Source organism: Lissotriton vulgaris, chromosome 1_2 (assembly GCF_964263255.1).
Source record: "Lissotriton vulgaris chromosome 1_2, aLisVul1.2, whole genome shotgun sequence".
Taxonomy (NCBI): domain Eukaryota; kingdom Metazoa; phylum Chordata; class Amphibia; order Caudata; family Salamandridae; genus Lissotriton; species Lissotriton vulgaris.
In genome coordinates, this window is record NC_141686.1 from 17,403,183 (window position 1) to 17,425,062 (window position 21,880).

At 48.2% G+C, this 21,880-nt stretch overlaps 1 protein-coding gene across 1 annotated transcript in view; it reads right to left on the bottom strand.

The window, feature by feature from the left end:
* SMC1B (structural maintenance of chromosomes 1B) overlaps nt 1-21,880 on the bottom strand; it is a 2,420,665-nt gene that overhangs the window by 1,314,037 nt on the left and 1,084,748 nt on the right. The window contains exon 12 of the mRNA XM_086952745.1: nt 1,338-1,484. Coding sequence (XP_086808871.1) covers nt 1,338-1,484 — 147 coding nt within the window. The remainder of the gene's footprint in view (nt 1-1,337; nt 1,485-21,880) is intronic.

A 21,880-nucleotide genomic window follows, 5' to 3' on the forward strand; every position in this document is an offset into this window, starting at 1 on the left:
GGCCCCTCAAGTCTCTGCGGTGGTAGGCTCCTGTATTGGCCTGCTCAGGCAACTCCGGAAATTGGTGCCCATCCTTTCTGTCCCCACATTGCAATCTATTGTGTCCGCCACAGTTATCTCTCGGCTGGACTATGGCAATGCCCTTTATCTAGGTCTCCCGCGGAAACTTCTGAGGAAACTGCAGGTAGTGCAGAATGATGCGGCCAGGCTGGTCTTTTCCCTTCCAAGGAGAACTCGTGCGATGCCTCTTCTTTTGAAGCTGCACTGGCTGCTTATTGAATACAGAGTGAAGTTTAAATGTCTTTGTATAGCCCATAAAGCCATCTATGGAGAAGTCCCTAACTACATTAAAGATCGTCTGAGGAAGTACACCCTGGGCAGAGCTCTGCGCTCTGGCAAAGCTTGTAAACTAACTCAACCTCGATTTAATCTTAAATCTAAGGGTGGCAGAGCTTTGTCGGTACTCCTTCCGCAAGTCTGGAACGAGCTACCTGCAACCTTGCAAGGGGACTCAGTGTTACTTTCTTTCAGAAAGAAGTTAAAGACCTACCTGTTTAAAAAGATAACGTAAACACCCTAATTGTCTGTTTTGATGGCGGAAGACTCTCCGGTTGCAGCATGTTGTGTACTTTTTCTGTGAAAGCGCTTAGAGACCAGTGGTGATTTGCGCTATACAAAAACATAACATAACATAACATAACATAACATATAGAAAGCCAGCTTCCTACAAGTGGGGCTTCGACCTCTCGCCACTAATAACCTACATTCTTATATAAGACATGAGAGCCAAGGTCATTTGCTTCAAGAGTCTCAATGTATTTCAACAAATGAACAACACATGGAATATTCAATGACTATGCATTTTACCAGAGCCCCATTTATAATGCAGTTAGAATTAATCAATGACTGATAAAGGGCTGAGGATCTATGTGGAAAGAGACCATCAAACAACCAATGGGGGAGGGGAAGGCATTTTGTCAGTCTCTGTATATGACTTTTATTAGCTCTGAAAATATTAGCACTGTCTCGGACTAAAGAATTTATCATTTGTATTCTTATATACGATTTAAAATTTACTTTCAAAAATGTTTTGGCATCATGGTTGAGCTCAACAAATATGATAATGGTTATGAACCACACTGAAGATCCCTGATGGAGAATTAGTATTGGAGCACTCCTGATATCTAGGAAGGAAACAGCAACTATGCTTTAGTCTCATATTTGGATAGATGTCATTCAATCAGGCTGGGAAATGCATAAACACTAGTTAACAGAGAGAAATCTGGGCGCTTACGTAACTGAGGAAAACACCTTTTTGTCATCCTTAATTCACTCACCCTTAGTTCATTTAGCAATTGATCTCGACTTGTTTTCATCTCTTTTAGCTCTTTTTCATCCCAAAGCCTAGCTTTGAAACGTAAATCGCTTGACCCTCCAGATATTACTCCTGATTTTGAAAACAGTGTTCCATCAAGAGCCACAGTCTGCAAAACACAAAACAGAAATGTATTTTTATGTCAACATAGGAACAGGGGGTAACTTATTTCATATTATATTACATACCTGTTTTTGAAAACATAGACTGGGGGATTGTAACACAAAGGGACAATAGGAAAACATTCACATATCGTCTACTGCAAACATAGTATCACCTGTTTCTAATATTTCAGTCTCTGGTATCCTAATTGGCCAACTTCTCAAATACCACCTAAATTGTTCTTCTTTTCGCAAATACTTTAGTGTGCAGGTGCTCAACACGATCTTGAGATGGTTTGATGAAGAAGTTTATTACAGAGACTGAGACACAAAGTAGAGTCCTTTCAAGGGGTGGCCCAGCAGGCAACTGTCAGTGTGAGTAGAATGAAACACTCCTATCTCATACAGTTCCAGATGAGACAGCATTCCATACTCCAGCAGATACCTATTGCAATAACATTACCACACCTCCCGCCTTTCAGATAAAGTAACAATACAAAATGCCTAAACAAGAACAACCTAGAAAGAAGGGCAAACAGAAGAGAACAAGAGAGAGAAAGAAAAACAAACAAAATCAAGAAGAAAACACTAAAGCTAACAATTTGGAAACAGCAACTCACTTTTGATGATTAACACATGTGACCAAATCATGTAGTTTTTTAGGTGTAAAACAAACATGTGCCTTTTCTGTTTGCCACCATCTTTCCACTGTTGTGACCTTCTCTAGAACCAGATCTAGTTGAACCCCTAAAATGTATGCTGTGGTCCAACGCTACTCGAGAAGTGCTCCACCAACCTCCATTAGACAATTTTACAGCATTCTTGCGAATTTCACATATTTTTTGTGATCCATGGAATTTGGATAAACCTTTTCTTACCAAACACTGGATTTTTAATTTGCACCCAATCCTCAATTTTCAATCTGGTATTTTCAGTAGAACCTTTAGATACAGTTTTCTTTATGTTGAAATCATTGGATTTTCTGTTTGCTGTTTCCCACACCTCCTTCAGATTACATCCATCGAGAAACATTTTGGCCATCCAAAATGGGCACAGTTCCATAGAAGCTTTCCTCCAGCTCATGAGTTCAAAGGGACTCTTAGAAGTGGCTACATGAGGTGTAGTATGATATGACCACACCAGATCTCTCACAGCTTGAAGCACACATGTACCACTCCTATGAGCTCCTGAAACATTGCACAACTACTTTGTTAAAGCACTCTACTTTCCATTACTTTGTGCATGGTACCATGGTGTTCTAATGTGTTTGATACAACATGTATGCAGAAATTGATTGATTTCTTCAGAAATAAATTGGACATCATTATCAGTAAGAATTTCCTCCAGGAAACCTTCTCTCATTAAACTTTTGTTGAGACAACTAATCACACTTTTGGTTGTAGGAAACATAATAGGTTCAACTTCAACCCACCTGGACTACTGATCGACTATAACTAGAAAATACCTCAAGTTCTGCTGTAATATGTGAAAAGGTCTCCAAGGGCCTAAAGAGAGCTGGCCTCCTGTTAAGAAGTCCCAGGAACAAAAGGACTTCACCCCAAGATTCCCCCCTGAACTTTGTTGAGATAGTTCTGCCCTTTCTGGAGTGCTGAATCAGACTATGGGGCCTCTGGAAGATGTGGCCTGCTGTTTGGGAAGCTGGACAAGGATAAACAAAGACAATCTGCAATTTTCAAGCATCACTCGCTTGCTGAGCCCATCTCCGACAGTGGGAGGAAATTCCTGGCGCTGCGAGGATCGAGATCGTCGCAGCGCCTGTCGTCACTGGGTGAAATCTCTGCACCCCTTGCTTGCAGACCGCATCACGTCACTGCAAACATAGTCGCAGAGCCATCGCATTGAGGGGCCGCCAGAGGAGAAGACGGACACTGCGCATCGCCGCCGCCCCGGAGATCATTGCATCATGCCTGTGCGAGACGCTTCCTACCGAACCTGCGCACCGGAATCCATACAAGGTATCGCATCCCTCTCCATACAGAGCGGATTCGTCGCAACACCCCCGCTGCGTCCAGCGGGGGTTGTCGCATCGCTTCCCCAGGGTCTCGCATATACAGGTACTTTGGGCCAAACGTGAAGCAACTGTGGATTATTTTAACGCAAACCCTAGAACTCTTTTAAATTCCTATTCTTGAACTGTGTATGTTGGATTTTTGTCGTTTTGGTATTGTGTACTTTAGATAAAGATAATTTATTTTTCTAAACTGTTGTGGAGTTCATTTGTGGCGTTTTCACTGTCTTACTGTGAGTGTTGGTGAATTTGAATTTTGAATTTTAAAATATTTATAGAGCGCTCTTATACCAGAATCGGTTTCATGGCGCTAAATAGCAGAAGACCAGTGGATGCGGGGAACAGGGCTATACAGCTACAGATCTGGAGAACAAGAAGGTCTTAAGATGCTTGCGAAATTCCAAGTAGGAAGATGACGACCTAAGGGTAAATGGAAGTGAGTTCCAGAAGGAAGGAGCCAGCACTGCAAATCTGGCCCCACCGGACTTCTGTTTTCTAAAACGAGGAACTGACAGAAGGGCCAAATGAGTAGAACGGAGTTCTCGGGAAGGTAGGTAGGGGGAAATGGCTTCACACAGGAAAGCGGGGGCGGTTCCTGATCTGGCCTGGTAGGTGATACATCCAAGCTTGAAAAGGGCCCTCTCCCTCACTGGAAGCCAATGGAGAGACTGCAGCAGGGGGGTCGTATGATTGAACCTGGGGAGTCCGTAAATCAGGCGGGCCGCCTGATTTTGAATCTGTTGGAGCCGACGGAGCAAGTAGGCCGGCGCACCGTTGTAAATGACGTTCCCATAGTCAAGGCGCGAAAGCACCATGGCCATGAGAATGAGCTTGAGTGCAGCAGTTGAGAAAAAGCGGGCAACCCTTCGGATAATCCGAAGGGAGAAGAAACAAGCAGACACAACTGCATTGGTCTGCGTATGAAGGGTAAGCATGGGATTGATGAAAATACCCAAGGTTTTAACCTTGGAAACAGGAAGGGGGGAAGGGCCAATGGCAGAGGGCCAGAAAGAAGGGGACCAGGGACTGCAACCACCCCCCGTCAGGACCAATTCGGTCTTGTCCGGGTTCAATTTGAGGTGGTTGCAGTTCATCCACCCTTGGATAAAAAGCATAACCTTCTGGAAGTTAGAAGCTGAGGAAGGGGAGGAGGAAAGATTGAAAACAAGTTGGAGGTCGTCGGCGTAATTAAACACCGAGACCTCCATCTGCTGTAAAGTAAAAATAAGGGGTGAGATGTATAAATTGAAAAGCAAAGGGGACAAGGAAGAGCCTTGGGGGACTCCACAAGTCACCCTCCTAAGGGGAGCAGTGAAATTGGCAAGATGGACAGCCTGTTCTCTGTCCGTCAAAAATGAACGGAGCCAAGCATAGGCCGTGCCCCCAATGCCTGCCGCTTCGACACGGGTCAACAAGATTTCATGGTCCACCGTGTCGAACGTGGCGGACAGATCTAACAGGACCAGAGCCTGTGGCCGGCCAGTATCAATACCCTCTCTTAGTTGATCCATCACCGACACAACTACCTTCTCGGTAGAGTGCAGCGGGCGGAAGCCCGCCTGGCGGGCGGCAAGGCAGCCTGTGGATTCCACAAAGGAACTCAGGGACCTGGTGATATGAGCCTCTGAGACCTTTGCGAGGTAAGGAAGGTGGGAGATAGGGCGGTAATTGGCGGGCACGGAAGGATCGGTGCCAGGCTTTTTCAAGATAGGGTACAAATACTTTACACATTGCCTTTGATAAGCCTGTCTGCTTGTGCCAAGCTACCAAGAGGGTGAACAGGCGTTATCGAAAGAGTGTATCCCCATTACCCTGACTAGAAGCAAGGGTCCCTATTTGGACATTGGTACCTACCTCTGTCAACTAGAGACCCCCAGATCTAACAGGCCCACCTTTCTTAATCAGGCACATCACATCTTTAAGTGAGCAATCATCATTCACTGCATTCACCCATTCCTCTTCATCCACGGTTACATTGTTCTCAGTGACAGAAGCTACAAAGCATTCTTCAAATTCTACTTCCCAATCTTATTCTTCATCATCAACGATGGGTCGTCTGGACAAGCAGTCAGCTCTACAATTCTTTTCCCCTGAAATATTATCTATAACAAAAGTGTACTCCAAACGTTTGCCAGAAATCTCACTATGCAGGCAGCAGTGTGTTTCACTTTATTACCAGATAAAATATCAACTAAAGGTCAATGATCGGTCTTTAACAAAAACGGTCTTCCCTACAAGTGTTGTTTAAAGTTTTCCACCCTCCATACACATGCCAAAAGTTCTTTTTCAATTACAGAATACTTTCGTTCAACAGGGCGTAAAGTTCTTGAGGCAACACCTATGGTGCTGTCAGTTTTTCCTTCAGTTTGAGATAAGACAGCTCCCAAACCATACTCACAAGCGTTCACTGTTACAACAGCTTTCTTACCCTCCACAAAAGGGCTGCAATGATGGTGCTATAGTAATGTTCTCTTTCATAGTTTGGAATGCTTCCTCACAATTTTTAGAAAATTTAAAGGTGGCCCCCTTTTTAGAAGGACCCTAAAACATTCAGGGATCTTTGTGAAATCTCTCATGAATTTAGTATAGAATTCACGCATGCCTAGAAATTACATCGGTTGCTCTTTATTGTTTGGAGCACGAGCCTCTATAAGACTTCTAACTAACCCAGGCCTGGTCGTAACTCCTTGCTCTGAAACAACTGTCTCAAATATGCTATTTCTCGAGTTTTAAAAAAACATCTGTCCTTTCTCAATCACACTCCCCTTTTTTCCAATATATAACGAAAAACCTCAATGAGGGCTTGATCATGCTCTGCTTCATCCTTCAAAAAGATAAATAGATCATTTTGAAAAACAACTACATGTCGATTGTTTTGAAACATCTCTGTCATCAATCTCCAAAAGACGGCTGCTGCCAAAACTAGACCAAAAGGTAACCAGTAAAATTGAATAACTCCATCAGGGGTAACAAATGCTGTGAGGTGACGGGATTAAACGTCTAATTGTTTCTGGTGATGGGTAGCCTTGAGATCTAATTTTGTAAACCAGCTAGAAGATCCAATTTAGTTATCAAGTCCTCAATTCTTGGAAGAAGAAAGTTGTCAACCCATATAGCTTCATTCACATTTCTCAAATCAACACAAATGCATACGTCGCCAGTCTTCTTCTTTGCAAGAACTAGGGGCCAGATGTAGATAATTCATATTTACCGACTCTTAAATACCGAATTTTACCGATTCGGTATTTAAGAGTCGGTAAATATGAAGGGGGGAGATGTAGGTAATTCTAAATTGAGAATTACTGAATCGGTAGGATTCGGTATTTACCGATTCGGTAAATACCGAATCGCTATTGCCCATTGATTACTATGGGCCATGAAGCCCATAGGAATCAATGGGCAATACCGATTCGGTATTTTCCGAACCGGTAAATACCGAATCCTATAAGGGTGCAGGGGGTGTCAGTTTGACACCCTCTAGCACCCCAATTCCGGACTTGTGTGCCATGTGGCACACAGACATGCCCTAACGGCATAAATTCTGTATTTTACCACCCAATTGAATTGGGTGGTAAAATACAGATTCTTAAGGGCCTGTGACACTCTGAGGAGTGTCACCTACATGTGGATTTACCGAATCGGTAAAATTACTGATTCGGTATTTTACAGAATCGGTAAATTTACCGATTCTGTAAAATGATGGCCCCTACATGCCAAATCCTAAATAGCGGTCGGTAACGAATATGCTACTTACCAGTATGCATCTGTTCTTGGCATGTAGGGCTGCTGACATTCATATCTGTGCATAGATCGCCGCCTAGTGTTGGGTCCGGATGATTGCACATTGTTGTCCTGGAAGAGTCTTCGAAGTATCACGAGATAGGTGGCTCCTCCCCTGGACTACAGTGCGCATGGGCATCAACTCCATCCTCAGATTGTTTTTAGCCATTGTGGCCAAGATGGAGTGAAACTAAGTGAATGATGACCATGCTAGAAGTATGTGTGAATTCTGCAGCTGCTACAGGCGCCGGGGAGGAGGGCGGGCGATATGAATGTCAGCAGCCCTACATGCCAAGAACAGATGCATACTGGTAAGTAGCATATTCGGTTCGAGGCATGTGGGCTGCTGAATTCATATCTGTGCATAGAATACATAGCAGTCCCTCCATTAACGGCGGCCGCCCGTGCCAGCTGCAGCAGTTTGGATAAGTGTTTTGAGAACAGCCTGCCCTACAGCTGCCTGCTGTTTGGAGTGCACATCAACACAATAATGCTTTGTAAATGTGTGTGGTAAACCATGTGGCTGCTCTACATATGTCTTCCAAAGTGATATTTCCAAGGAATGCCATGGAGGCCCCCAACTTTCTGGTGGAGTGGGCCCTCGGTGGAATGGTGAGAGTACGCTTGGCTTTCAGATAGCAGATCTGGATACATTCAACCATCCACCTAGCAATACCAGCCTTGGAAATGGGGTTACCTTTGTGGTGTGGTGCAAATGCAACAAAGAGCTGTTTAGTTTTCCTAAAATCCTTGGTCCTGTCGATGTAATACATCAGGGCCCTTTTGACGTCAAGGGTGTGGAGCATTCTCTCCGCCAATGACTCAGGATTCTGGAAGAAAACAGGCAATTCAATAGTCTGGTTGATATGGAATTGAGACACGACTTTAGGAAGGAATTTAGGGTTAGTGCGAAGCACTACCCTGTTAGAATGAATTTTAATAAATGGCTCTTGGATAGTTAGGGCTTGCAGTTCACTAACTCGCCGCAGCGATGTAATCGCTATGAGGAAAACCACTTTCCACGTCCAGAATTGAATCTCGCAGGAATGCAGTGGTTCAAAGGGAGGACCCATCAGCCGGGCGAGGACCACATTGAGGTTCCACTCCGGAGCTGGTGGAGTCCGCGGAGGAATGACTCGTTTGAGTCCTTCATGAAAGGCCTTAATGGCAGCCACTCTGAAGAGTGAGAGGTGCTGCCTGTTCTGGAGATAAGCGGCCATCGCAGATAGATGTATGCGAATGGAAGCATAGGCCAGATTACATTCGTACAGATGGAAAAGGTAACAAATGATATTCTGAATAGACGCATCTAGCGGGTTAATGTTGTGGTCTGCACAATAAATGACAAACCGCTTCCATTTTGCCGCATAGCATGCTCTGGTGGTGGGCTTCCTTGCCTCCCGAATGATGTCCATACAGTCAGAAGGCAAGTGCAGGTAGCCAAACTCTAAGACTTCAGGAGCCAGATCGCCAGGGTGAGCTGTTGCGGATCTGGATGCTGAATGTCGCCATGGCTCTGCGTCAGAAGGCTGGGTGTGAGACGTAGCCTCTGATGCGGTACCACGGACAGTTCTAGAAACGTGGTGTACCATGGTTGGCGAGCCCACGTTGGAGCAACCAGGATGAGAGTCGAGTGCTGCCTGAGCTTGCGTGCCACCAGTGGTATCAGAGGTGCTGGGGGAAAAGCGTACGCAAATTCGCCTGACCAGTTCATCCATATCGCATTGCCCTGCCACTGTGGGTGTGGGAACCTGGAGGCATTTGGCATTTTGCGTTCTCCCTTGTGGCGAACAGGTCTATCTCTGGATGACCCCACCTTTGGAAGTACGGTTGGAGTACCGATGGATGTATCCCCCACATGTGCATTTGGTGGCTGTGCCTGCTGAGCAGGTCCGCCATCTGATTGTCCATGCCCGGGAGGTGTACTGCCATGAGGAAGATGTTCCTCTGAATGGCCCACTTCCACATGCTCTGAGCCAGATGAGACAGCTGCGGAGAGTGTGTTCCTCCCTGCTTTTGAATGTAGTACATGGCTGTCATGTTGTCTGTCCGGATCAACACGACCTTGTTGCACAGATGTACTTTGAAGGCTTTGAGTGCCATGAAGATTGCCATCAGTTCGAGAACATTGATGTGCATCTTCCGTTGCTGTTGCGTCCATATTCCCTGCACTGTGTAATGGAGTACATGAGCTCCCCATCCCTGGAGAGAGGTGTCCGTCGTCAGGATGATCTGTGGCACAGGCTCTTGGAACGGTCGGCCCTTGCAAAGGTTTCGTGGATTCCACCAATGCAGAGAGTTGTATGCCCGACAGCTCACCAACACTAGGTCTTTCAACTGGCCGTGAGCCTGAGTCCACTGACGTGCTAGGCACTCCTGAAGCGGGCGCATATGTAGTCTCGCGTGCGGGACTATGGTAATGCAGGAGGCCATCATGCCTATCAACTGCATGAACACTCTTGCTGGAAGCAAGTGTTGAGGCCTGAATTTGTGTATGTTATGTTATGTTATAACCTATTTGTAAAGCGCACTTTGACCAAGGTTTCATGGCGCTGTTTTGAGCAGTTATGAGTTGACTGTTCTGACATGACTTCTGTAGGGACGCTTTACTCATGTGCCTGTATGAACAGCCATGTCTTAAGCTGCTTTCTGAATTGAAGCAGATCGGGGCAAGAACGGATCTCCCATGGGAGTGAGTTCCATAGTTGTGGTGCCAAATATCCAAAGCGACACCCACCATGTAGCTTGCGTTTGAATCTTGTGCTCACCAACAAATGTTGATGTTTAGAACGGAGATCACGGGTTGGAACATACCTCAGGATCAATTTGTTAATAAAGATTGGGCTATAACAATTTAGGGATTTAAATGTGAGGCAGGCGGTTTTGAAGGTGGCCCGCTGAAGCAGTGGGAGCCAATGGAGCTTTTTTATCAGAGGTCTGGCTGATTGCCACTTAGGCTGCTGATAGATCAGTCTTGCTGCCTGGTTCTGTACAAGCTGGAGCCTCTTGATCTGATAAGAGGGGAGGCCTAGATAGATTGAATTCGCATAATCTAGATGGGATAAGACTAGGCCAATCACAACTTGTATCAGTGCTGCCTGGGTGAGCAAGTGATGTATCTTTTGGATCTTTCGCAGTTGGAAAAACATTTAGAAACTACTGTGCCTACTTGAGTGTTTAAGGACAGATCTTTGTCAATAGTCACCCCCAGACTTTTTACGGAAGAGGAGGGTTTAGGGAAGGACCCTAATTCTGCTGGCCAATAGTGAGGGCCCCAGGAGATACAACTATCTCCTATCAGCAGTGCCTCCGTCTTTCCGGGGTTCAATTTCAGATGGTTATGATCCATTCAGTTGCGGATGAACACCATAGTGTCCTGGAAATTAGAGATAGATTCAGTGGAATTGTCTATGGTGAAGGAGAGCTGCAGATCGTCTGCGTAGTTAAATGTTGTTACTTTCCTCTGTTTTAAGGCTTTGATTAGGGGGAGTAAATAGATGTTAAACAAGTGTGGGGATAGGGAGGAACCCTGGGGAACCCCACATGTGGTATTTAGCCATGGCGCTGTAAAATTTGCCAGGCGAAGCCTGTGTTCGGTCCTCCAGAAAGGAGGTAATCCAACTCAAGGCCCTACCCTGGAAGCCTGCGCGTTCGACACGGTCCACCAAGATCTTATTGTCCACCGTGTCGAACGCGGCAGACAAATCCAAGAGAACCAGAGCCTGGGGAGTACCGCTGTCAGCCTCCCTACGAAGCTCATCCAGGACTGCCAAGATAACCATCTCATTCGAATGCCCTGGACGAAAGCCGGCTTGATGAGGATCTAGATGTTCGGACTGTTCTATAAAGGCAGACATAGATTTTGCAACATGTGCCTCCAAAACCTTGGCTAAGTATGGGAGCAAGGAGATGGGGCGATAATTAGATGGTTCTGATAAGTCGGCGCCAACCTTTTTTATCAGAGGGACCACAGTGGCATCCTTAAATGATTTTGGGACGCGGCCTTGAGTGAGTGAGGACAGGGCAGGTTGAGGAATGATGGAAAAAACTTCCCTCATTATATGTGGGGGGCAGCAGTCACGGGGGGATCCAGATTTGACTTTGGACATCAAGGAGGTGAATGCTTCTGCATCGATTGTAGGGAAACTATCCATAGTACAGGTATTCCTGAAGGAGTCAGGCAGGATCACAGCTGATGGAGAGCATGTAATGCTAGCTTTAATTGCTGTGATTTTTTCTAGGAAGAATGTGTTCAATTTATCACATAGTTCCTGTGTGGGAGTTGGTTTAGATGATACTCTGTCAGGGTTGGAAAGTTCATCCACGATCGAAAAGATCTCTCTCGATTTATTGGTGGACGTTAAGATCTTAGAGGAGAAATATTCTATCTTAGCTACCTTAATAGCTTTGTTGTATTTTACCTGTTCTTGTTTATAAAGGAGCTTGTCTTCAAGGTCATAACGAGCTCTCCATTTCCTCTCTTTTTGACGGAGTAATAGTTTCATCTCCTTTAATTCGGGAGAGAACCATTTATGGGCTTCCGCTTTCCGGTTTATTTTGATTTTTTTAGTGGGGGCAAAGTGATCGCTTGCTGTTTTTAACCAATCAGAAATCTGTTTATCAGAGAGATCCACATTCTGGGCCGGTCTGGGTGTAGATCCGGCCAAGAAATTTGTGAATTCAGATAGATCAATAGATTTCCAACATCTAGCAGTCCCGCCCTCAACCAAAGGGGATTTAGCCCTAATGACCAGGGTGAGATCAAATGTCACCAAAAAATGGTCAGACAATATACAATCGGTGTACCTTTAAGGCAGAGATGATAGGATTTGTCGTCCAAACTTGGTCTAATATGTGGCCCTTATTATGTGTTGGCCTAGAAATATGTTGTGTGAGATTAAAATTTGTCAAAAGGTTGGTAAATTCCAGGGAGTGAGGTCCACCGGTTTGGTCGCCAAACCAGTAGTTAAAATCGCCAATCAGCAAGATGTTGGAATAATTGGTTGCTAGATTGGCTATCTGTTCGCTCAGGGTGATGGGGAAGAGCGGCATAGGCTGAGGGGGTCTATAAACAACTACACATATCAGTGATGTGTGGTCCGAGTCAAGTTTAATCACTAGGCTATCTGCACTAGCTAGATTAAGGGAGTCGATCGATCTAAAATCATGTTTACGACGAATAATGGCAGCCACTCCTCCTCCAGCTTTTCCTGATGGACGGTCAGTATGCAGTATGTAGTAATCGGTAGGGAGTGCTGCCAGTATGTCAGGGGCAGAATCAAGGGTTATCCATGTTTCGGTTAGAAACAGGATATCAGGTAAGTCAGAGGAGAGTAATGTGAAAATTTCCAGTTGATGTTTAACTAGGGAGCGTGTATTTAAATAGAACACCCTAAAGGTCGTGTGTTTGAGGGAAGTAGTTACCTTGTGGTTCCTTTCAATACCTAGCATTTCCGGGAATTTGTCACGTTGCTGCAGGAGTCCCAGACTATCACTACGGTTCCTGGTAATTTTGTCTAAAAGGTGGTGTACTCCATGTAGGTTGCATATATCTGCAGCAGTATATTTCAATAGGTGCGCAGAGTGCAGTGCCCCTTGCCCCGTACTGGTGCGGACGGGCGCAGACGGGCTTGCCTTAGGCGCGCCTACGGCACGCTGCCGGCGTGCCCGCTGCGCCCGTCCGCTGCGCTCCCTGTATGGGGGGGCCATTTTGTACTGTCAGATGCGGGAGGGGCCAAGCACTAGACCGCTCGCCCAGATTCCCCACCAAGATGGCGGGCGCCAAGAAAACGAGGCAGATCCAAGCAGCGTTTAATCGGCTGCAGTGGGTTAGGGGCATGGGCTAAGTGAGTACTGGTCAATTTTCAGTAATTGCAATATAAAATACAATTCAGTGCAAAACGAAGAAATAAACGTGCAGTTTTTAAAATGCGGCGTAAATTCAATTACAGCATACCAGTCCTGGCTTCCGCCTCAGGACAGACACTCGCACACTCTCAATCAGGAATGCGGGTGAATTAGCAGGGTTTTTGTACTGTCAGATGCGATTGAATGCTGCAGACTCTCACTGAATTCGGCTGTAATGGGGCCGCCAGAGTGTTTATAGTCGCACCCAGATACTGCCGTATGTGGGCGGGCTGGAGGTGGGATTTTGGGTAATTCAGTGAGAATCCCAGATCGTGCAGGAGGTGAATGGTGTGGGACATGTGGGCGGCACACTGCTGGGCTGACTTTGCCTGGATGAGCCAGTCGTCCAGATAAGGGTAGACGTGGATGTTCCGTCTCCTGAGATGCGCCGCCACTGTCGCCAGGCACTTTGTGAACATCTTGGGTGCCCCGGTGACACCGAAAGGCAAAACCTGGAACTGGTAGTGCTGGTTTTGTATGGTGAACCGGAGGTATTTCCTATGTGAAGGGTTTAGTGGAATGTGAAAGTACGCATCCTTTAGGTCTAAAGTTGCGAGAAAATCCCCCTGACTGAGCAACGGGAGCACTTGCTGCAGGGTCAGCATATGGAAGTGCTCCGACAGGATGTAATGGTTGAGTGGCCTGTGGTCCTTCTTTGGTATTAGGAAGTACAGGGAGTAGACCCCTGTGCCTCTTTCTTGCATAGGAACAAGTTCTATTTCTCCTTTTTGCAGCTTAACGGTGACTTCCTGCTGCAATAAGTGCAAATGCTCGGCCGACATAGGACGGTTTCTTGACAATAACCGTATTGGATAAGTTTCCTGACCCACCTGTCTGTGGTGATGGACTTTCAGACCGGCAGGAACTGCTGGAGTCTCCCCCCGACCGGTGTTTTGTGGTCGGGGGGCAGTGACAAGGCGTCACTGTTTGCTGGTGGCAGAGGATCTGGAGCTGTTGTTTCCACGACCTCTGCCCTTGGCCCTGTTACCACGATATCCACCTCGACTCTTGTTGGTGTATGTGGACTGAGTGTTGCCCTTGTAGTACTGCATGGACTGTGAGAGCTGGCCCCTGGAAACGCCTCTAGTGCTTGAGCGACGAAAAGACCCACCCCTAAACTGCTGGGACTGTAAGGCACGAATGGATTTCGCAGTCTCCGTGTCCTTCTTAATCTTTTCTAGGGTGGTGTCCACCTCCGGGCCAAACAGGTGATCTGGGTTGACTGTTTGGTTAAGGATGGTGGTTTGGATTTCTGGCTTAAATCCAGAGATTCTCAGCCAGGCATGTCGCCGTAGCATAACACTAGTGTTTATAGCCCTGGCAGCGGTATCAGCCGCGTCCAGAGCGCACTTAATTGAAGCGTTAGAGATCAGCTTCCCTTCCTGAATCAGCATCTCAGCCGCCTCCTTGTATTCATCAGGCAGGTGCTGCAACAGGGTCTCCAGTGTGTCGTAGTGTGCCCTGTCATACCGCGCCAGAAGCGCTTGTGTGTTAGAAATGCGCCAGATGTTGGCTGCCTGTGCTGCTACCTCTTCCCCGATGCCTCAAAGACCTTGGATTCTTTGTCTGGGGGAGGAGCATCACCCGTAGTCTGAGAATTAGCCCTCTTCCGGGCATTCGAGACAACAAGGGAGTCCAGAGGCAACTGTCCTTTGAAGTACGTAGGATCAGAAGCGCTGACTTGTATTTCTTCTCAATCCTAGGGTTTATCACCCTCGCCCTGGTAGGTTCTTTAAAGATCTCAGTAGCATGTTTTAAAACACCTTTCAGCATAGGCAGAGTCTTAACAGTTTTTTCTGAGACTGAGAAGGTATCAAAAAGGAAGTCGACATCCACAGGGTCAGCAAAGGAAGTCGACATCCACAGGGTCAGCATGGAGCTGGACGTTGTGATTCAATCAATCAATCAATCAGTGACACTTATATAGCGCGCTACCTACCCATAGGGTCTCAAGGCGCTGGGGGGGGGTGCCGCTACTGCTCGAACAGCCAGGTCTTCAGCTTCTTCCTGAAGGAGAGGTGGTCTTGGGTCAGGCGCAGGTCGGGAGGGAGGGAGTTCCAGGTCTTGGCGGCCAGGTAGGAGAAGGACCTTCCTCCTGTAGTCGCTCTTCGGATGCGGGGGACGGCGGCGAGGGCGTGGTTGGCTGATCGGAGGTGGCGTTTGGGAGCGTAGAAGTTGACTCGGCTGTTGAGGTAGCTCGGGCCCTGGTCGTGTAGGGCTTTGTGTGCGTGGGTGAGGAGGCGGAAGGTGATTCTTTTGTTGACGGGGAGCCAGTGGAGGTCTCTCAGATGTCCGGTGATGTGGCTGGTTCGTGGGATGTCGAGGATGAGTCTGGCTGAGGCGTTCTGGATCCGCTGGAGTCTCTTCTGGAGCTTGGCGGTGGTACCGGCGTAGAGGGCGTTGCCGTAGTCCAGTCGGCTGGTGACGAGGGCCTGGGTGACGGTCTTCCTGGTCTCGGAGGGGATCCACCAGAAGATCTTTCGTAGCATGCGTAGGATGTTGAAGCACGCCGAGGAGACGTTGTTGACTTGCCTGGTCATGGAGAGGGAGGAGTCCAGGATGAAGCCCAGGTTGCGTGCATGGTCTGTCGGTTTGGGTGCGGTGCCCAGGGCGGGAGGCCACCAGGAGTCGTCCCAGGCGGAGGGTGAAGAGCCCAGGATGAGGACCTCCGTCTTGTCAGAGTTCAGTTTCAGGCGGCTGGTCGTCATCCACTCGGCTACCTCTTTCATCCCATCGTGCAGGTTGGCTCTGGCGGAGGCGGGGTCGTTGGTCAGGGAGAGGATCAGCTGGGTGTCGTCGGCGTAGGAGATTATGCTGAGGTTGTGTTTGCGTACGATGGCCGCGAGGGGGCTCATGTAGACGTTGAAGAGGGTGGGGCTCAGAGATGACCCTTGAGGGACGCCGCAGATGACTTCGGAGGCCTCTGACTTGTACGGTGGTAGGCGGACTCTCTGTGTTCTTCCATCGAGGAAGGAGATGATCCATTCCAGCGCCTTGTCCTGGATTCCGACGTTGCTGAGGCGCTGTACTAGGGTGCGGTGGCAGACAGTGTTGAATGCCGCGGAGAGGTCTAGGAGGATGAGGGCCGCTGTTTCTCCACTGTCCATCAGGGCTCGGATGTCATCGGTGGCGGCGATGAGGGCGGTCTCGGTGCTGTGATTGGCTCGGAAGCCTGACTGTGAGGGGTCGAGGGATCCGTTCGTCTCGAGGAAGGCGGCCATCTGCTTGTTGACGGTCTTCTCGATGACTTTGGCTGGAAACGGGAGGAGCGAGATGGGGCGGTAGTTCTTGAGTTCGGTGGGGTCCGCTGTTGGTTTCTTGAGGAGAGCGCTGAGTTCGGCGTGTTTCCAGCTCTCAGGGAAGGTGGCGGTGTCGAAGGAGGTGTTGATGATGTCCCGCAGGTGGGGTGCGATGACAGCGTCGGCCTTGTTGAAGACGTGGTGAGGGCAGGGGTCGGTCGGTGATCCGGAGTGGATGGAGTTCATTGTGCGTATGGTGTCTTCGGTGCTGATCGGGGTCCAGGCGTGGAGGGTGGTGGTGGGGGGTGGTTGTTCGGTCATGGTGTGCGTTGGTTGGTTGTTGAAGCTGTTGTGTATGTCCGTGATCTTGTTGTGGAAGTATGAAGCGAGGGAGTTGCAGAGGTCTTGTTCCCTGCGCTGGGGTTGTAGAGCTCTTCCACGATGTTGAAGAGCTCCTTGCAGTTGTGTGCGTTGTTGTTCAACCGGTCCTTGAATGCTGTTTTCTTGGCGGCGCGGATCAGCTGGTGGTGCTTCCGGGTGGCAAGCTTGAGGGAGGTCCTGTTGTCCGGTGTAGGTGCCCTTCTCCAGACTTTCTCGAGGGCTCGGCAGTTCTTCTTGGAGCTCTTGAGTTTGTCGGTGAACCACGGGGCTTTCTTGCTGCCGGGTCTGCTGGGCGGGGTCCTCAGCGGGGCGAGCTCGTCCGCGCAGTTGCTGATCCACTTCGTGAGGTTGTCGGCGGCCTGGCTGGGGTTCGCTGAGCTGGCAGGAGGGTGCTGGCTCGGGGAGGTGGCGAGCTGGTCTGCTGTGATCTTGTTCCAGCTTCTGCGGGCGGCCTGTTGCTGGTGGCGGTGGGTCGTCGTTCTCTTGAAGGTGAAGTGGACGCAGCTGTGGTCCGTCCATTGAAGCTCTGTGGCGTGGCTGAAGTCGATGTCTGGGCTGGAGGAGAAGACTGCGTCCAGTGTGTGTCCGGCGAGGTGGGTGGGAGTGGACACCAGTTGCTTGAGTCCAAGATTGGCGAGGTTGTCGAGCAGGGTGCTGGTGTTGCGGTCGTTGTTGTTCTCCAGGTGGAAGTTGAGGTCGCCTAGGAGGATGTAGTCAGCGGAGGGGAGGGCATGCGGGCTGATTGTTAGCTGCCCGCTCAATGAGGGCATTGAAAGCTGCAGAGTCTTCTGTAGGGGACGTTTTTGCTGAAAAAGTTGAGGGTCTTGTCCTGATTGGGGATCCCCTAGGTCACCACCAGCGGCCCAGGGTTCGTTGGTATCCTCAGGGTCTGTATAGACAGGATAACTGTACTCATCCTCATCATCCCCCTCTCCAGCGTCCACATCAGAGTAAGTGGGCGAAACATTATGAGCCTGTGGGGAAAGTGGTTCCATCAAGACGGAGTGAAAGCAGAGTCCTTCTTTTTCTTGAGAGGGATCTTGTAAGACTCCATTGGGCGTTCTGGGGCGATTTTCCGCTTGTGGAGGGAAAGCTTGCCCGTTTCAGCATCGATGAAGTGTTCCTGATGCTCGTCCACTGAAGGTCGTCGAGGTCATGGGCCGGGGACCACCGCTGACGGCTTCGGCGCCGAGGAGATCTTTTCGGGCACGCCGGCGACTGCGTTGGGAGCAAAAGCCTTCAGCGCCGTCTTCGGCGGCAACGTCAAATGGATGGGCGTGGACGCCTTAAGTGGATTCTCCACCAGTTCCGTAGGCGGAGGATCCTTCGGACCGCCCGACGCGGTCCCGTCCCTGATGCGCTGCAGGGAGTCCGTCACCTTCTTGGTGAAAGCGGCGAATGGGCGCGCCGGTTCAATGGAATCCCTCGAGGCCACACCTGGAGTCGACTCTCGGGGCGCGGTGCCCTTGGCCTTGCCCTGCTGACACGGAGTCGCGAGAACTTTCGGGTCATCCAGCCGTTTCTTCGGGTCACCGAGAGCTTTCTTCAGGTCGCCGATAGCCTTCTTTGGGTCGCCGAGGCTTTTTCCGGCGTCGACCGTCTTCGGCGCCGACGTGCTCGGCTCAACCACCTTCACTTTAGTCTTCGGCGCGGCAGACTTCGTCTCGACGCCCTTGACTTGGGCCTTCGGCTTCTTCGGCGCCGAGGTCTCCGAGGCCTTGGAGCCGACCAAAGCGATGTGCACTTTCGGTTTCGATGACGGCACCTGCGCAGTATCTGGAGTCGAGACCGTAGGTTTCACTTTCGGTTTCGTTTTGCCAGGGAGTGGCTCAACAGCAATGTCCGTGGCCGAGCCCGAAGGAGGGGCCGTAGAACCTATAGTAAGATCTTGGGTAAGGCCCGAAGGCGATCCCTCAACCTGAGCCTTATGAATTGGCACGGCCCCAGAGTCAGTTTGAGGAAGCTCCTCATCCGAGCTATCCTCCATGGCCCCGAGGGCCCCGTCATAGTCCCCTACCTCGTCGACGACTTCTTCGGCCTCGAACATCTCTGATTCCGCATCGTAGTCGTAGTCGACGTCCGACGCGGGGTTCGACTCAGAAATGTCCTGGATAGATTCGTCCTCGACATCCCCTGCATCGAAGATGTCCACAGGCGCCGGTGCAGCATGCTGGGCCTCCTGGCGCGCAGCTCGTCGAAGCTTAAGCGTCTTCTTGGACCTGAAGCGTGAACAAGCCATACACTTGTCTTCATCGTGGTCCGGCGACAGACACTTGTTGCACACCGGGTGGACGTCGATGTGGGGATACTTCGAGTTGCAGACGGGACATCTCTTGAATGGACTTCGTTCCATGATAGACGGTCGATAGGTCTGGAGCGTCGACTGGGCCTTCCGTGCCGAGAGCACGCGGGTGTAGAGAATCCGGCTCGAAACCGAGCTGGAAGAACTAAGACCGAACGCAAGACTATACCGACGTATTAAACTAAAGACCTTTTGGTCTCAAGAAAGTTTTCTATTGATTCCGACAAGAGGGAATTCAAAGACATCCGAACCCTTTTTTTTAATTTTTTTTATTTTTTTGTTGAAAGTTCATGACAATATAATGTGTTCTATACATAACAGTAGTTATTAATACAGGAATATAAATACACATACAGGAAGACGAATACACATAATAAGAGTAAAAGCTCAGCTGTTGAAGCATAGGGCAATAAATACAATAAAAACAATAGAAGTGTCTACATTAGATATTAAAAGAACTATAGACCCCCACTTTTTAGCCTCCTCCATGAAGCCACGGGCGCCCAAATCCTTAGACCCATTTCCCTGGATTTCGCTCCCTTTAGTGCGTACAACTCTGACTCGATATTATGAATCCCGAGCATCCTGCACATCCACATTTGGAAGGTTGGGGCCTCAACATCCTTCCATGCAGCAGCAATTAATATTCTAAAAACAGCTGTTGATATAAAAACGAGTGCCTTGGACTCTATACTTAAACCCAGTTTAGCATCACACCCAATTATTAAAAGTGTAGGGGATAGGTCTATTTTGACAGCTAGCAGCCCCTCTAAGAACTTTTCAATTTCCTTTTTGACAGACCCTAGTTTCCCGCAACTGCAAAACATGTGTAGGACATCAGCCGGTCCAAGTCCACATCTGGGACAGTTGTTGTCCGGCCTCTTTCCCCATTCATACAATTTCGCCGGGGTATAATATAAGTTAAAGAGAGTCTTAAAGTGCTGTGCTTTTAGATTTGAGGAGCGTAGGAACCTTTTATCCATTAGGATAGCTCTATCCAAATCAATATCAGGGTCTCTTAGTTTATCGACCCAAGCAGCCTCTGTCTTGAGCATATCGTCAGAGAGCGTTTCCAAGAATAACCCGTACATTGACCTGATTCTGCAACCACCTCCCTTCATATAATCTAGTAGTGTGCAGTCTTTCAATATGTTTATGCTCGGTCTTTTTGATTTTATTGTGTTGGCCAACTGCATGTATTTGAACTCTTGGCAGCCTTGAAGTGTGTATCGTGTCTTCAGGAGTTCAAGGGGCCTCAAAACATCCTTTATCATCACTTGACCTAATGTAGTGATTCCCTGTCTTTCCCAATGTCTCCAAGGGCCATCTTTACTTAAGTGCGGAAGTAGTCCTGATTTCCAAAGTAAAGTATGCTTATTAAACTTTGGAATGCTCTGATTCTTCTGTACAGAGGACCATAACCACCATATATCTTCTAATATGTTATAGCCTGATGCGTTATAGAAATGCTTATCGTATTTCCTTAGCAAAACCCTGTGTGCTTCACTCCCTAGTGTCAGCTGATAAATAGATGGGATATCACCCTGCCTGTGTGGCATATCGTCAGGGAAAAAGAGTATAGCCATTCCTGTAAGAAGGCAAGACCAATTGTAAAACTTAAGGTTAGGTATTCCTAATCCACCCTTTTCCTGGGGGAGAGACATAAATTTAATTGATCTCCTCACCTTGCCATACTGCCAAACAAAGTTCATGAAAATTGCCTCCATTTCCTTAATCAATATGTCGTCTACTCTGAAAGGAATAGACCTGAATTTGTATAGGATCTTCGGGAACATTGTCATTTTAATAACATTGACCCTGCCTATAATTGTCAAGTGGAGGGTATCAATTCTTTTTAAATCTTGTCTCATCTTTTCCAGTAAAGGCACAAAATTATCTTTGATAATTTCCCTTGGCTGGGCATTGATTGTAATTCCCAAGTATACCACTGAATCTACGTATCTCTCGTCAAGTTTGACTATATTCCTTGAGCATAGTACTTCTGTTTTTGACACATTAAGTCGATATCCAGATAGCCTACCAAAGTCTGATGTAATGCTAATTATTGCCCTCATGGCACTATCGGGATCAGTGGTGGTTATGGCTAAGTCGTCCGCGTATGCGAGGATTTTGGTGTGAAATCCGTTAGTGACAACTGGCTTTATGTTAATGTCATTCTTTATGAGAGTAATTAAGGGGTCTATGTATAATGCGAAGATGATAGGTGAGCACGGACACCCTTGTCTCGTGCCTCTCGTGATATGAATCTGCCTGGAGCTTTCCCCCATTAGCTGGATGCTGGCCGTTGGATTTGAGTACATAGCCTTGATTGCCTGCAAGAATCTGGGACCAAATCCTCTATCTGCCATTACTTTCCACAGAAAACTCCACCTAACACGGTCGAACGCTTTTTCCGCGTCGAGGAGGATCATTGCAGCTCCCCCCCCAGCAGCAGCCTGGATATCGAACAGGGTTATGGCTCTTCTGATATGGTCAGTAGTATCCCGGGCAGGGACAAAGCCATGCTGCCATGGCGAGACGAGAGCCGCAATAATCCTCCCCAACCGTGCAGCCATTATTTTTGCATATAGTTTGTTATCGCTATTTATTAGCGATATGGGCCTGTAAGAGCTGGGATTTTTCTTGGGTTTCCCTTTTTTGTGGAATACCACTATATTGGTCTTGGTCCAGGATTCTGGTATGACCCCAGTATTTATAACCCCATTAAATAAGTCTAACAGAAGGGGTGCCGTTTCTTCCTTCAGG